This window comes from Bufo bufo, chromosome 5 (genome assembly GCF_905171765.1).
Source record: "Bufo bufo chromosome 5, aBufBuf1.1, whole genome shotgun sequence".
NCBI classification, from domain to species: domain Eukaryota; kingdom Metazoa; phylum Chordata; class Amphibia; order Anura; family Bufonidae; genus Bufo; species Bufo bufo.
The window spans coordinates 175,426,977-175,443,745 of record NC_053393.1 but is presented as its reverse complement, the minus strand read 5'-3'; the positions used below and the strand labels follow the sequence as shown (position 1 = coordinate 175,443,745).

General features: G+C 38.9%; 1 protein-coding gene across 5 annotated transcripts in view; it reads left to right on the top strand.

Annotated features, from left to right (window-relative positions):
* PIEZO2 (piezo type mechanosensitive ion channel component 2) overlaps window positions 1-16,769 on the top strand; it is a 661,827-nt gene that overhangs the window by 442,594 nt on the left and 202,464 nt on the right. For all 5 annotated transcript variants that reach the window (XM_040432210.1, XM_040432212.1, XM_040432214.1 and 2 more), the window contains exons 16-18: window positions 1,692-1,840; window positions 3,819-3,992; window positions 12,833-13,062. In XM_040432210.1, coding sequence (XP_040288144.1) covers window positions 1,692-1,840; window positions 3,819-3,992; window positions 12,833-13,062 — 553 coding nt within the window. The remainder of the gene's footprint in view (window positions 1-1,691; window positions 1,841-3,818; window positions 3,993-12,832; window positions 13,063-16,769) is intronic.

Below are 16,769 nucleotides of genomic sequence, written 5' to 3'. Positions count from 1 at the left end.
GTTTGTTTCAGTTTTACATAATAAAGCCTTTTTGAAAAAAAAATTATGTTTTTGTGTCTCCATTTTCTGAACGCCTTATTTTTTACTTTTTCTGCCGATCGTCTTGTGCAGGGGCTCGTTTTTTGCAGGAAGGGTTGATGTTTTTATTGGTACCATTTTTGGGTACATATGATTTTTTGATCATTCATTATTACACTTTATGGGGCAAGGTGACCAAAAAATCTGTTGTTTTGGCACAGTTTTTATTTATTTATTTTTACAGCGTTCATCTGAGGGGTTAGATCATGTGACATTTTTATAGAGCAGATTGTTATGGATGTGGCAATACCTAATATGTGTACTTTTTCTTATTTATTTAAGTTTTACACAATAATAGTATTTTTGAAACCAAAAGAATTATGTTTTAGTGTCTCCATAGTCTGAAAGCCATAGCTTTTTTATTCTTCAACCGATTGTCTTAGGTAGGGTCTCATTTTTGCGGGATCAGGTGATGGTTTGATTGGTACTATTTTGGGGAGCATACACCATTTTGATCGCTTGGTGTTTCTTTTTAATGGGTTAAATGTAAATGCTCATAAAAAGGCTTACAAATAGTTTACAGGATTTTCTAATTGTTATATGTCACATGACTGACTGCATACAGAAAGTTTTGAGTACCTGTAGGCAGCAGTTTAGCAGTGTTTGAGCAAATTTAGTTAGACTAATCTCATATGTGAGTGGCATGTATTTTTAGTTTGGATTTTTTTTTGTTTCACATTCTCACAGTTAAGGTTCTTACATACTGCCATATTATGATACGGCCACACGTTCAGGTTTCTAGATGCACTTTTTTATGCCAAAACTAGGAGTAAATAAAAAAAAAGAAGAGAAGTCGTATCTGTCCTTTATACTTTCTGTCCTTATAAGATCTGGTCTTGATTTTGGCTTTCAAAACTGCATCAGGAAACCTAAGAGTGTGTTGCCATACTCTAACAGCTCTGTTTTGTGCGGAACATTAACGGATGTTGCATGAGGCTCTTCTGTACCTCTGTATGCCTCCAATTTCATATTGAAGCATGCTGAGTTTTTTATGTCACATTACAAAAAAGTAGAAGTTGAAAAAAGTTATGTTTCATTGGTCTCTATCGCTGTGCACAAGGTCCATATCACTTTTTATAAGGGAGCTGTACAAGCTTAAAGTAGTTTTCTGAAATTTAAATACTGATGACCTATCCTCTGGATAGGTCATCAGTATCTGATTAGTAGGAGTCCAATACCTAGGAACCCCACCAATCAGCTGTTTGAGAAGGCACCAGCACTCCTGTGAATGCCTCAATCTTCTCCCTGCTCACCAAGCACAGCACCGTACTTTGTATAGCGGCTGTGCTTGGTATCGCAGCTCAGCCCCATTCACTTCAGTCTGACTGATGAATGTTTTTGTCTAGGGAAAGCTGTGAGAAGGCCGCAGCGCTACTGCGAGCGCCACTGCCTCTCCAAACAGCTGATCAGCAGATCAGATATCTATCCTGAGTATTGGTCATCAGTATTTAATTCTTGGAAAACCCCTTTAATGCATTGCCACACAATCTGTGTTCCTGTGTGCCCAAATCCTAATATTATGCAACATCTGTATTCTGTACCTTTTGTTGAACTTTTCCTTGATGATACACTTCCATTCTTCCTTCTAGTTATCTATATTTTCTATATTCTAGGTGCACTATGAATGGTGGAGACGGATTTTAAAATATTTCTGGATGTCTGTGGTAGTTTACACCATGTTGGTGCTTATCTTAATTTATACTTACCAGTTTAAATCCTTCCCACCTCTCTGGATGAACATGACAGGATTAGATGAAGAAAAGTACGTCTTTCTTTTTTTATCTTTTTTATCTTTTATTTTTTATTTTTACTATCACTGTCAGGGGTGCATCTAGCCTTTCTTCTGCCTGAGGCAAAAACGAAAATGACTTCCCCCCCCCATCATGCCAAATTCTCAACCTAACTTCTTCCCTCCAGCCCTACTGTTAAATGACATATAGTGCTACAAAACATACTGGTTAATATAGCGATACAGTTGAATATGCAGAGATGAACGCTTCCATAATGAAAGCCCTCATTGACCAAGGTCTTTCCGCTGCACCCCTCTTGTCCCTACCTGGTGCTGCCTGAGGCAATCGCCTCACCTCGCCTCATTGGCGGGACACCGCTAATCACTGTACACTATTGTGAGGGAGTAAGAAGATTTTATGTAAAGTTCAAATATTACACCATGTGTGAACTTCAGTGAACCATTAGCACAGAGGAAACATTAGTAATTCTTACATTGTCTCTTGGTCTTCATTATAGTTTTTTTATGCAATGTTTTATGAGGAAGTTTTTCCTTTCATATATTGTCAATACTAGGGGAAACCCCTATAGTAAGAAAAAATAAGAAGCTCAATGGAAAGCTGTATTAAAAAAATAACTTAAAAGAGAATATATCATCAAAAAAATGACCTATTGTTTAAATCATGTGTTTATATTAAAGGGCATCTATCAGCAGATTTGTATCTGTGAAACTGGCTGACCTGTTACATGTGTTCTTGCCAGCCGAAGGCGTTGGTCTCATTTTCATATGTCCCTACATTGCTGAGAAATATGATGTTTTAATATATGAAAATGAGCCTCTAGGAGAAACGGGGGAGTTGTCATTACACCTAGAGGCTCTGCTCTCTCTGGAACTGCCACGCCCTCTCCACTTCGACAGGGCCAGGCAGTAAAAACCTTATCATGCCTGGCTCTGCCAATCAAAGTCCAGAGGGCGCAGCAGTTACAGAGAGCATAGCCTCTAGGTGTAATGATGACACCTCCGTTGCTCCTAGAAGCTCATTTTCATCCATTAAAACATTTTTTTTCTTAGCAATGCGGGCACATATAAACATGGGACCAACACAGATGCCTTCAGCTGCCAAGTGCACATGTAACAGGTCAGTCAATTTCATAGGTACAAATCTGCTCACAGATGCCATTTTAACATATTTTTAAACAATTTTTGGTGATCTTAATTTTCCATGTAACTATCTATAGTTAAAAAAAATTCCTAATATCCTGCACTTTTTGCACTGGTCACTAAGCCTAATAATCCATGCCACTTTTTTATCTGTACTTCATCATTATGATCAAGAGGCAGGATTTACAGTGTCAAATGTCACCTACATAAATAACACAGAATCTGCTTTTTACAATAGGTTATTGTCAAAGCTTATCTACTCCCTCTTGACCTCTGCACAGGTCAGAGTATGCTGAGAAAACTAATCAAGTCAGTGAGTCCCCTCAAGTCTATTGTGTCTATGCTGTAAAGCATATCTATAAATCTTGTTTACAAAAGATCAGGCAAAATTGCTCCCCCATTATCACAGAAGTAAAAAAATCTACAATCAGAAAATCAAAACAGGTTAAGAAAATGATGTGTCACGATCTGGTTTTAACTGGCAGAAAAAAAATAATAGGTGACATTCCCTTTATCATTTAGTACATGTGTTTTTCTTTGCATTGGTACATTGTACCTAGAGCATGCTGCATTTTCAGAAAAACATCACTGACCTTAAAAAGTGTATAAAAATGGCAACTATTTATCATATTTTACTATTGACTTTAACATCTAGCGACATTGTTTCACCCCTCTCCACCCAATAAAAAGGTTGCAAAAACACCATTAAAAATGAGTTAAAAACATATGTATTTGTGATTCTTGTAGTTCCAGTAGTTTACTTGCTTCTGTCTGACTGACTGTTAAAGTTTATTGGCAATGTTAGTCGTGGCACAGTGGTCCTAAATTGACACCTTGCTTTGTTTTTCAGGCTAGCAGATCTTGGTTTAAAAACCTTTACCATTAGTGACCTGTTCACTCGTATATTTATCCCAACGTCTTTTTTGTTGGTGTGCATATTACACCTTCATTACTTTCATGACCATTTCCTGCAGCTCACAGACCTTAAGGTTGTAACCAGCAAACAGGACAACACAATTTACAGGTAGGTAAAAAGAAAAAACTAAACATTTTTTTGTCATAAACATGTTACTTTTGTATAAAAGTTATGGAGCAAAATACAATAGTTATTACTCATGTCATCAAGACAAACAATATCTATATGGCCTATTATGGCAAATGTGCATCACAGAGCAGGTCTTCTTATTAAGACCTTCTATAAACCGTGCCACGTGTCCTACCTCCTCTAAGGGCGTTGTCTAAGTGAACCCCTCGATCTTCATAGTGCCCCTGATGGTGAGGATAGACTTTCCCGAGGTGGAACAACAGGTCACTACCTCTTGAGGAGGATTGGAACACGAGGCAGCTGGTCCAGGCGGACCAGGAGGTACCTGAGCAAGGTACCAGAGGTACAGGTGTTGTTAGCAGACTGAGTTATAACCAGGAGCAACAGTGCAGGACCGAAGGATGAGGCAGAGGCGAAGTCAAACAGACAATAGATCAGGGCAGGCGGCACAGGTACAGGTCAGGCAATCCGGGTCAGCAACAGGAGAGTCAAGGCAAGCAGATAGGTATCAAACAGGTAGCTGAGTCCAGAAATACAAGTACGAGCCAGGAACACAAGCAGATATCAGGAACCTTAGCAGGACACAAGGACCTTGACACTGAGGCATCTGGGAAGGGGGCTGAGCCACTTATATATGTGCAGGAGGACTAGCATTGGTCAGCGATGTCACATGACCTAACTCATAAAGCATAGGAAGTGACGCACGCCGGCCCTTAAGGAAGCGCTGCAGGGAACAAGCAGCAAGCATGCTGTGGCCCAGGCTGAGAGGAAACTGTGGAACGGATCCCAGAACAACAATACCTACACAGACAAAGTCCAGGACTGCAGCTGTGAATGGGAATCACTGGCAGCAGATCACCGCTGAACACGGGACTGTGGCGGTAAGCAGAGAAACAGCGGTGCACAGCAGCTGCTGTTACATCCCCATTTACAATAATATTATCTGACAGGGATCTGGAAGCTTTCCAGCATTAATTCCGACTTTTGACTGGACAAATACTGCTGCTGATCCTCGTCGGCTCCTATTATAGTCAGTGGGGATCTGGTGGTGCCTGGCAGTGTACAGCGGTTCCGGCCATGCCAGATACAGTAACTTTGGTAGTCTGTTCCTCTGCTGGGAGATGTGAACCTAGCCCAAGTTATTTTAGCTCAGCGGGTTGTGGTGCACTAGAGAGCTACTTAAATGCAGCTATGTGAAATCTGTACGTACATGAGTTTGTGAATCACTTAAATATATTCAAGCTACCTTTTTTGTTTTCCTTTCTATTATATGTTACTATCAGTCCTTACTTCCATCCGCTCACTATTTGATCCCCATTTTCTTAGTGTTTGTCAACAACAGCCATACAATATTATTAGGTATTTAGTCATACATACATACATAATTGCAACACATGGAAGTGATGAGAATCTCTGTGCAGCACTGTGAAATATGCTGGCTCTATATACTGTAGGCAAAGGGAAATAAATACATACATAGAAGTGTCCTTTATGTTTTATTTCTATACACTTCAAGAATATTTCTGAGAACGATTGTCAAATGACTGCACTGTCTGAACTATAACTCTGTGGTCAGATAAGAATGATGCATTACTAGTCTGTGCCTGTTGTAATCTAGTAATCTACAGTACTTGTGAGACCCATACTCACAGCCATTATTCTCTTAACATTAGTCTTTGTCTTGTTTTCATGTACATAGCCAAATTTGAGTGTTATTTTTACTATTTCTTTTCTAACTACCACTGTGCCATGCATCAAACTATGCTCTATTTCATCTTATTTAACATCTTTCCTTCTCTCTCTTAACTCATATTTCCATTGCATGTATTCTTGTGCCTCCATCTCCAACTCGTAGCCATGCCAAAGTTAATGGTCGGGTTTACCTAATAATAAATAGGTAGGTACTCAAGTGCCATCTGCCTATGGCAAAATACTATAAGGGATATTACAAACAAAATACTGGTGGTTAAAATTAATTTATGATGGATATTACATTTTAAATTCAGTATATTAATGCAGTAAAAGTATCTTGTGTGACACTGTAAGGGTCCATTCACACGTCCGCAAAATGGGTCTGCATCAGGTGCAGACCCATTCATTTTCAATGGGGCCAGAATGTGCTGTCTGCATCTGCATTTGCGGATCCGCACTTCCGCATCCGTGCTTCCGTTTCCGCAAAAAAATAGTCCTATTCTTGGCCGCAATTGTGGACAAGATTAGGCATTTTCTATTATAGTGCCGGCAATGTGCATTCCGCAATTTGCGGATCCGCAAAACACTTAAGGACGTGTGAATGGACCCTAAATTGTAGACTTTTCCCTTTTTTTGTGGTGACATAGAAGTCTAAGTCTATTTTGATTTTCACAATTTCAGAAATACATTTTAAGGAAGATTTATCAAAACTGGTATAAAGGAAAACTGTCTTAGTTGCCCATAGCAACCAATCAGATTCAATTTTTAGAGCTCTTTTGGAAAATGAAAGGTGGAATCTGATTGGTTGCAATGGGCAGCTAAGCCAGTTTTCCATACACCATATTTGATAAGGGTCTATTCACATGTCCGTAGTGTATTGCGGATCCGCAATACACCTGGCCGGCACCCCCGTAGAACTGCAATTGAGGACAAGAATAGGATATGGTTACGAACAGTCGGGCGGCACTGCGTGAAGGTATGGGTTTGCGGACGTCACTCCGGATGCTTAAATGAAGGAAGAGACCGGCACTCCTTGGTACTGCAATTATATCGGGTTTATTCTCCACTCATAGAAGAGGTGACGCGCGTTTCGACACATGCAAGTGCCTTTATCAAAGCAATGTGAGCAGCTGCTCACATTGCTTTGATAAAGGCACTTGCATGTGTCGAAACGCGCGTCACCTCTTCTATGAGTGCCGAATAAACCAGATATAATTGCAGTACCAAGGAGTGCCGATCTCTAACTTCATTTAAGAATAGGACATGTTCTTTTTTTTGCGGAGCCGCAGCCCGGAGGTTCTGGGCCGAACCCCGGAAGTTATATACACTGCGTGCAGAATTATTAGGCAAATGAGTATTTTGACCACATCATCCTCTTTATGCATGTTGTCTTACTCCAAGCTGTATAGGCTCGAAAGCCTACTACCAATTAAGCATATTAGGTGATGTGCATCTCTGTAATGAGAAGGGGTGTGGTCTAATGACATCAACACCCTATATCAGGTGTGCATAATTATTAGGCAACTTCCTTTCCTTTGGCAAAATGGGTCAAAAGAAGGACTTGACAGGCTCAGAAAAGTCAAAAATAGTGAGATATCTTGCAGAGGGATGCAGCACTCTTAAAATTGCAAAGCTTCTGAAGCGTGATCGTCGAACAATCAAGTGTTTCATTCAAAATAGTCAACAGGGTCGCAAGAAGCGTGTGGAAAAACCAAGGCGCAAAATAACTGCCCATGAACTGAGAAAAGTCAAGCGTGCAGCTGCCAAGATGCCACTTGCCACCAGTTTGGCCATATTTCAGAGCTGCAACATCACTGGAGTGCCCAAAAGCACAAGGTGTGCAATACTCAGAGACATGGCCAAGGTAAGAAAGGCTGAAAGACGACCACCACTGAACAAGACACACAAGCTGAAACGTCAAGACTGGGCCAAGAAATATCTCAAGACTGATTTTTCTAAGGTTTTATGGACTGATGAAATGAGAGTGAGTCTTGATGGGCCAGATGGATGGGCCCGTGACTGGATTGGTAAAGGGCAGAGAGCTCCAGTCCGACTCAGACGCCAGCAAGGTGGAGGTGGAGTACTGGTTTGGGCTGGTATCATCAAAGATGAGCTTGTGGGGCCTTTTCGGGTTGAGGATGGAGTCAAGCTCAACTCCCAGTCCTACTGCCAGTTTCTGGAAGACACCTTCTTCAAGCAGTGGTACAGGAAGAAGTCTGCATCCTTCAAGAAAAACATGATTTTCATGCAGGACAATGCTCCATCACACGCGTCCAAGTACTCCACAGCGTGGCTGGCAAGAAAGGGTATAAAAGAAGAAAATCTAATGACATGGCCTCCTTGTTCACCTGATCTGAACCCCATTGAGAACCTGTGGTCCATCATCAAATGTGAGATTTACAAGGAGGGAAAACAGTACACCTCTCTGAACAGTGTCTGGGAGGCTGTGGTTGCTGCTGCACGCAATGTTGATAGTGAACAGATCAAAACACTGACAGAATCCATGGATGGCAGGCTTTTGAGTTTCCTTGCAAAGAAAGGTGGCTATATTGGTCACTGATTTGTTTTTGTTTTGTTTTTGAATGTCAGAAATGTATATTTGTAAATGTTGAGATGTTATATTGGTTTCACTGGTAAAAATAAATAATTGAAATGGGTATATATTTGTTTTTTGTTAAGTTGCCTAATAATTATGCACAGTAATAGTCACCTGCACACACAGATATCCCCCTAAAATAGCTAAAACTAAAAACAAACTAAAAACTACTTCCAAAAATATTCAGCTTTGATATTAATGAGTTTTTTGGGTTCATTGAGAACATGGTTGTTGTTCAATAATAAAATTAATCCTCAAAAATACAACTTGCCTAATAATTCTGCACTCCCTGTAGTGTGCTCTCCGCATCTCTTTCGGCCCCATAGAGAATGAATTGGTCCGCACCCGTTCCAGTTGTTGCGGAACGGATGCAGACCCATTTGTGGACGTGTGAATGGACCCTAAATCTCGTCTCTGTGCAAACTGAAAATGTATTCTCCATTTTACAGAATAACGTTTTAACAGGTGATATCCATTATAAAAGGCGAAGAATGTTTGGTCTTTTATATATATGAAAATTGTACAGTAGATGGTAATTTGCAGCAGTGATACTTACATTCTAGATGTACAGTAGATAGAGCTACATCAGATAGAATAATATGTAATTTGGTAACTATCGGGTAAATATTTAATAAAAATTAAAATTCCACGGCACTTCCAAAGATAAATAGTGTGTTTATTACACCAGACACGACGTTTCGGTTCTCTCTATGGAACCTTTTTCAAGCAGTGACAATACCAATGGTGCACAGTGCAAGTATAAATACCATCAACATTAATAATTAAATAAGTGAAATAATTAACAATCATAGTGCAAATATATCCAAAATATTTCATAAAAAATCATTGAATCCACAATCAAATACAGACAATAAATGAGTGATTCGTGTGCAGGATAAAAATATCATGTAAATACATGAAAAGTGCATATAATCATAAATAAACTGCAGTTTATTTATGATTATATGCACTTTTAATGTACTTACATTATATTTTTATCCTGTACACGATTCACTAATTTATCGTCTGTATTTAATTGTGGATTCAAATATTTTTTTATGAAATATTTGCACTTTGCACCATTTGTATTGTCACTGCTTGAAAAAGGTTCCATAGAGAGAACCGAAACGTCACGTCTGGTGTAATAAACACACTATTTATCTTTGGAAGTGCCATGGAATTTTCATTTTTATTATTACCTGGATGTTGGATCGCTTCCACAGCCACTGGCACTCCGTTTCTCCACCTTGTTTGCAGTGCTGTCCAGCATATAAATTTTTTGGTAAATATTTAAGTGATGTATATTTTGTGTATTCTTAGGGTACTTTCACACTAGCGTTTTTCTTTTCCGGCACTGAGTTCCGTCATAGGGGCTCAATACCGGAAAATAACTGATCAGTTTTATCCCCATGCACTCTGAATGGAGAGAAATCCGTTCAGGATGCATCAGGATGTCTTCAGTTCAGTCACTGAACGGCGTTTTGGACGGAGGAAATACCACAGCATGCTGCGGTATTATCTCCATCCAAAATTCCGGATCAGTTGCCGGAATGCCGGATCCGGCATTAATTTACATTGAAATGTATTAGTGCCGGATAAGGCATTAAAAATTCCGCAATGCCGGATCATGCGCAGACTGGTAAAAATGTGAAAAAAATATATAACTGATCCGTTTCTCCGGGTGACATCCGGAGAGACGGATCCGTTCTTGCAATGCATTTGTAAGACGGATCCGCATCTGGATCCGTCTACAAATGCTGTCCGTTTGCATGCAGATTGCCGGATCTGGCTGGCAGTTCCGGCGACGGAAATGCTTGCCGGATCACTCTGCCGCAAGTGTGAAAGTAGCCTTATTTGTTACATCCAGATTGTAGCTGAAAATAAAATCTTCCATTAACATTAACCCCTTGGCGGCATAAACATTTTCCATTTTTTTTCTTCTGATTGGTAAGCATTAGGTCCCCAACGAGCTAATAGTCATCCCCTATCCTGAGAAGTGCACGCATATTGTGTTATGTCATGCTTGCTGCTGAAGAGGAAATATGATGAACTCAATAGAAAGTCCATGGGTCTGTCTCAATAGCATCTTCTGCAGTGAGGAGAGAGAGCCTGATATGTGATTGCTACTCTTTCCTTATTTTACTGGTCAGAGGGGGTCTCAGCACTCAGACCCCCCACTGATCAAAACCCTTCATATGTTTCTATGACATATCAAAATGTTTATGAAAACTCAGTGACTCTTAATTAGACAGTTTACAATGGCAGGTCTTGAAAATTTCACAAGGCTCCAGGCTGCATATAATTGATCAGAAATGGGGGTTGATCGGAGGACAGAGGGCGCCCCCTCCCTCTGTTTAACCACTATTGAATGCAACATTAAAGGGGTTAAATCACTAGGACCAGAGTTATTCCCAATCCTAGTCACTGTATTTGGGTGTCAGCCATATAACAGAGCTGGCATCTGCCACACATTGCGTAGACTCAGCTCCTAAGCCCACTCCATACTCCCCTTCTGCCATTATGGTGCAGTGTATTTATGAGGTTAAACAATTTTGTAGACTGTATTTTTTTAATTGCATCATGTTCTACCGCTGACTTTCCTCTTACTTCAAACATGCAAATAAAAATATATAAACACACAAAATAAAAAAGACAAACAGAAAAGCTAATGTACGTAGTAAATATTGTAAGTATTGACACAATTTTAACCACTTCATTACCAGGCATTTTTCAGTTTTTGCATTTTCAATCCCTGCCTTCCCTGGGCCATATATTTTTATTTTCAGTTCACACAGCTATATGGAGGCTTGTTTTTGCAGAATAAGTTGTACTTTCTAATGGCATAATTAAATTTTGCATACAATGTAGTTGGAAGCTGAAAATTCCAAATGGGGATGAACTGGAAAAAAAAGCAGTTGCGCCTATGTGGTTAAACTGATCTGTTACCTTCATTCTCAGGATCAGTACAATTACAGTGATACCACATTTGTATAGTTTTTCTTGTATTTTAAAAATTTAAAAAATAAAAACTTTGGAAACAATTATTTCTTTTATTTGTATTGCCATATTCTGAAACCCATAACTTTTTATAGTTATGTCTATGGATTTGTGTGAGAGCTTATTTTTTGCAGGATGATCTGTAGTTTTTATTGATACCTTTTAAGGGTGTGTATGACTTTTTGATAACTTTTTATTCAGTTTTTTTGTGGGGATATCAACCTATAATAATTTTTTTATTTTTTATTTTCATTATTGTTATATTATCGTTTATTTATTTATAAAAACTTGTTTACTTTTCTATACATATTTTAAGTCCTCTTAGTGGACTTTAACAAGTGATTGTTAGATCACTTGCCCCATAGACTGCAATGAATTAACATTGCAGCCAATGTGAGTTGTGCTATGTTCCTATGGAGCCCTGCCACCTGCAAGTCTCCATAAGAACTGATGCTGTGGTAGCCAAGTATCCTTCATAGGGACCGTGGCTACTTCAGCAAATGGACGAGTTTCCTGCTCTCCACGCAGGGGAGCCATACGGGCCCTGGAAAGCAGCTTCAGATGCCGTGGTCACAATTGGCCATGGTATCTAAGGGGCTAAATGTCTGAGATTGGCGTTATCACTGATATACAAACCACTTTTTTATCACATTTTGTGTGTATATTGGCATAGTTTCTTTGATATCAATTGTGTTCTTAAAAGATGATGGATCTATTTGCTAAGTAGAGCTTATTAGCTCAACTCAGATTAATAATCAGACAGTAGACCAATATTGTTAAAAAAAAAAATCTGGTATTGGCATGGTACATGAAATACATACTGAATGGTATATAGCATTTATAGAATTCTGAATGCAATTAAAAGAATATATATAGTACATAAATGTGTAGAATATCATATGGTAAAATAAGGACACATGTATATGCAATGCCGCACAGCCATACCCTGCATGTAACCATATGCAAGTTCTGTAGTTAGTTAACAACTATACTCAGATTTAGCTAATAAATGTAGTATAAATATACAGCATGGATAAGTTCAGGATGCATGTACTAACTACAGTTGTTCTAATCAAAGACATCATTAAATATTGTCTTTCTGCATGCTGCATCTTTATAGAAAGCATCCCTTTACTTCTCCAATTCTCATATTCCTTTTCTCTTTCTGTTTTAATTGCTCTTGAGCAGCATCAAGAAAAAAATTCCAATTCACCAGAATGAGTAAGTGCTGTGAAGCCATGAAATGCGCAAAATACCATGCTGTCATTTCATGCTTCTGTATCTTAAACTCTGACTATTTTCTCCCATGGGGAAAATATCAAGTTTAAGTGTTACAACCACTTAAGTACAACGTTGCAAATAAACACCATCCACGTATGAGAAATAGTCTTCTTTGGTTTTATCCCATAATAGCAATTCTGACACATAAATGTATATACTATAGTATATTTCCAGGGCCTTTTTTGTTTGGCCAACATTATTTCGCTCAAGATACTTAAAAAACTAGTTATTAACACATATGTATAACCCACAGATTGGTGCATCCAGACGGTAGTTTGCCTGATATTACAATGATGAACTTAACTACAGAGTCTGAAATGTTGGAAGAGAAGGATGAAAAGCAGTTGGAAGTGTATGGACATCAAAAGGGTCAGGGTTCAGGAGATGAATGGGAGAAAGGAGATGACAAAGGTGGAGGAGGAACTGATGAGGAAGAGGAGGAAGAGGCTGAGGAAGAAGAATCAGAAGAAGAGGAAACATCAGGTAAACATCACATTATCAAGAAGAGACATCATAAAACTGGAGGACTACTGTATGAAGGAATTAGCCTCCAGTTGGACATCCCAGTGATTAGCACTATGGACCAGTTCATACGTGAAATACACTGATGAGCCAAAGGGTAACAATGTTTTAAACTTTTGATTTTCAGGCTCCATATCTCACTATCCACTACAGCTTTAAACGTGAGACTACCATCATTGTATAGACAATCATTTTGGCTTTCTCATACATAAATTGGACTATTGCAACTATTTAGCATATGATTAGTTATGCAGATTCTTGTTATGTAACTGCATTGTTACTGTTTTGCTCCTAAAATTCTAAATTTAAATGGTCAACTCACTTGGGTATGAACACAGCGATGCACATTACACAAGTCTGGAATGGTAGCCCAAAACAGAAGCCTCGACTTCAATATGGTCATAAAAAGCGTTGGCTCGAGTTAGCAAAAAAGTACAAACAGTGGACAGTGGAAGATTGAAAATGGGTGATTTGGAACGATGAGGTGAAAGTCAATAGACTAGGGTCTGATAAGTGCAAATGGGTCTGGAAGAAACAAGGGAAAAGGGATCTAACGGATCGAGAAATTGAAGGGACTGTCAAGTTCGGTGGCGGAAGCCTGTTGATATGGGTTTGTTTCACAGAGTTGGATACTTGACCAGGATCAATGGTGATCTCAATACTGAGCTACAGTATATGTGCGTATCCTACAAGACGAGTTACTTCATACACTTGAGTATTTTGGGTATGAAAAGGACAAAATAGTATTCCAGCAGGACAACGACCTGAAGCATATGTCGAGATTGGCGAAGAAATGGTTCACTGACAATGAAGTAGAGGTGTTGGAATGGTCCCCAGAATCCCCAGACCTCAACCCAATCGAACACTTGTGGGTAGAGTTGAAGAAAAATCTGCATTCGTACCCAAGTGAGTTGACTAGTATGCACCAACATTGGGAACATATAGAAGAGACCTGGGAACAGATTTCAGTCGAGACATGCTTGAATCTGATCAATAGCATGCCCAGAAGGATTTAGGCAGTATTGAAAGCCAAAGGTAGATTTACAAAATACTAACAAAATAATAAAAATTAAAATTTAGAATTTTAGGAGCAAAACAGTAACAATGCAGTTACATGACAAGAATCTGCATAACTAATCATATGTTAAAAAGTTGCAATTCCAATGTATGCATGAGATAGCCAAGATGATTGTCTATAAAATGATGGTAATCTCATGTTAGAAGCTGTAGTGAATGGTGAGATATGGAGCCTGAAAGTCAAAAGTTCAAAACATTGTTACCCTTTTGCTCATCAGTGTAGCTCCACAGACCACACCTGACACCTGTCCACAGACATCTACAGTATGTACTAGTCAGCCTACTGGGGTTAGTTACTGACATTATCCTCTCCAAATATGGTAGAATCTTATTTAGATTACTGATGTTTTGCACTAAGAAATACGTTTAATTAAAACCCTCCTAAGATTCTTTTTTATATTCTATTGGGTGTATTTAGTTGACACTGATCTACCCCCTTATAAGCTAGCACACAGTATACTGCTACAGGGGTTCCAAATTATTTCATTTAAAATACTGGACCCCTGGATCAAATAGCCATAGCAATGTTATACAAGAAAGTCCTAATTGGGTAATTCTGGAAATTATTATTGTTGTGCATGTGCAGTTCATTGGTCTTCTTCTCCTTAGGGTCCATTCACACAACCATATTTTCGGTTCGCATCCGATCTGCATATTTGGGGAATTGTATGTGGACCCATGCATTTCAATAGAACATGTCCTAATGTTGTCTGTTTTTTTTGGGAAAATCTTTATTTTTATTTCTGCAGTTGTACAGTCGTCAGATTAACGTTACATTTTAAAACATCAACCTTAACATAAAACATAAAGCATGTCGGGTGGTGGTCGTACAAGTAATACAGACACTGAAAGAATTAAAGCTGCTTACACTTGACTGCAAAATAATCAAGAATGAAAGTCAAAAATGATAACTAAAATTAAAATGAAAACTAAAATTAAAAAGGGTACCTCATTGTGTACATTTGTTATGCAGGATTGATTTGGCCAATCAAGGCCCTTACAGGAGTAGAAGTTGTAAAGGGAGGGAAAAGGTGGGGGAGGGAAAAGGAAAAGGGTGAGAATAGGAAATACATATCTGATGGTACATCACTATGGTGCCTGAGGAGATCTCAGGACCAGATCTTAAGAAACTTATCGTGAGAAAGTGTTTCCCAGCTAGTTAATTCCTCTAATCTGCATATTTAATGTGTTTTATAAGAAGTAAAGAGATAAGCAGGCACACACATACAGTTGCAAGAAAAAGTATGTGAACCCTTTGGAATTATATGGATTTCTGCACAAATTGGTCATAAAATGTGATCTGATCTTCATCTAAGTCACAACAATAGACAATCACAGTCTGCTTAAACTAATAACACACAAAGAATTTAATGTTACCATGTTTTTATTGAACAAACCATGTAAACATTCACAGTGCAGGTGGAAAAAGTATGTGAACCCCTAGACTAATGACATCTCCAAGAGCTAATTGGAGTGAGGTGTCAGCCAACTGGAGTCCAATCAATGAGATGAGATTTGGGTTTGATTTTCACAAGAAGCATTGCCTGATGTGAATGATGCCTCGCACAAAAGAGCTCTCAGAAGACCTACAATTAAGAATTGTTGACTTTCATAAAGCTGGAAAGGGTTATAAAAGTGTCTCCAAAAGCCTTGCTGTTCATCAGTCCACGGTAAGACAAATTGTCTATAAATGGAGAAAGTTCAGCACTGCTGCTACTCTCCCTAGGAGTGGCCATCCTGTAAAGATGACTGCAAGAGCACAGCACAGACTGCTCAATGAGGTGAAGAAGAATCCTAGAGTGTCAGCTAAAGACTTACAAAAGTCTCTGGCATATGCTAACATCCCTGTTAGCGAATCTATGATACGTAAAACACTAAACAAGAATGGATTTCATACTTATTTATAAATATTATAGATAATAGGATATGGATAAAAAATGTTGGTTGAGATGTATTTGTGAAAGAGGAGATGAATATGATCGATAGTCCAAAATGGCAGTCAATAAAAATATCCCTTGGAGTAAAAAATAAATAAAATAAAATAGCCACAATGGTAAAAATGTGGTGGATGATGCGCCTTATTGTATATGATGCGCCTTTTTGTGGGATAATCCTTCACAAGACTAGTGAAGATATGCAGTGATTATCTCTGATCCTGTATTGTACCAGTAATGCTCTTCCTTGATCTAGGACTTCAGGATGTATGTATAGAAGCAGTAGATGTAAAGTCAAATAGCTGTTATGCTGCACGGTACTGTGGGAAGAAAAGGTGCTCTCTGCCTAAGTGCTGTGTCCCGCGCTGTCTTCGGCTTCAGAGATCACTTACCCACCAACCGGCGCTGCTGGGACGGATCCTCATATGACGATTCACTGTTCCTGGAATGTGTTTTATGCCTTTATTCAGTAAATGACAGCATCTGATCCAAAAGCTAATGAAACAATATAAGCAATTTGGCTGCAGCAATCAAATGTGCAGCTAGAGAAAATCGAATTAGCGGGCATTGACAATTTGGCAAGTTTAGGAGAACTAGTGTAGGCGATATAGGGAATGCCATCGAACATATCTGGCTAATGGCCTGTGACACCTCTTC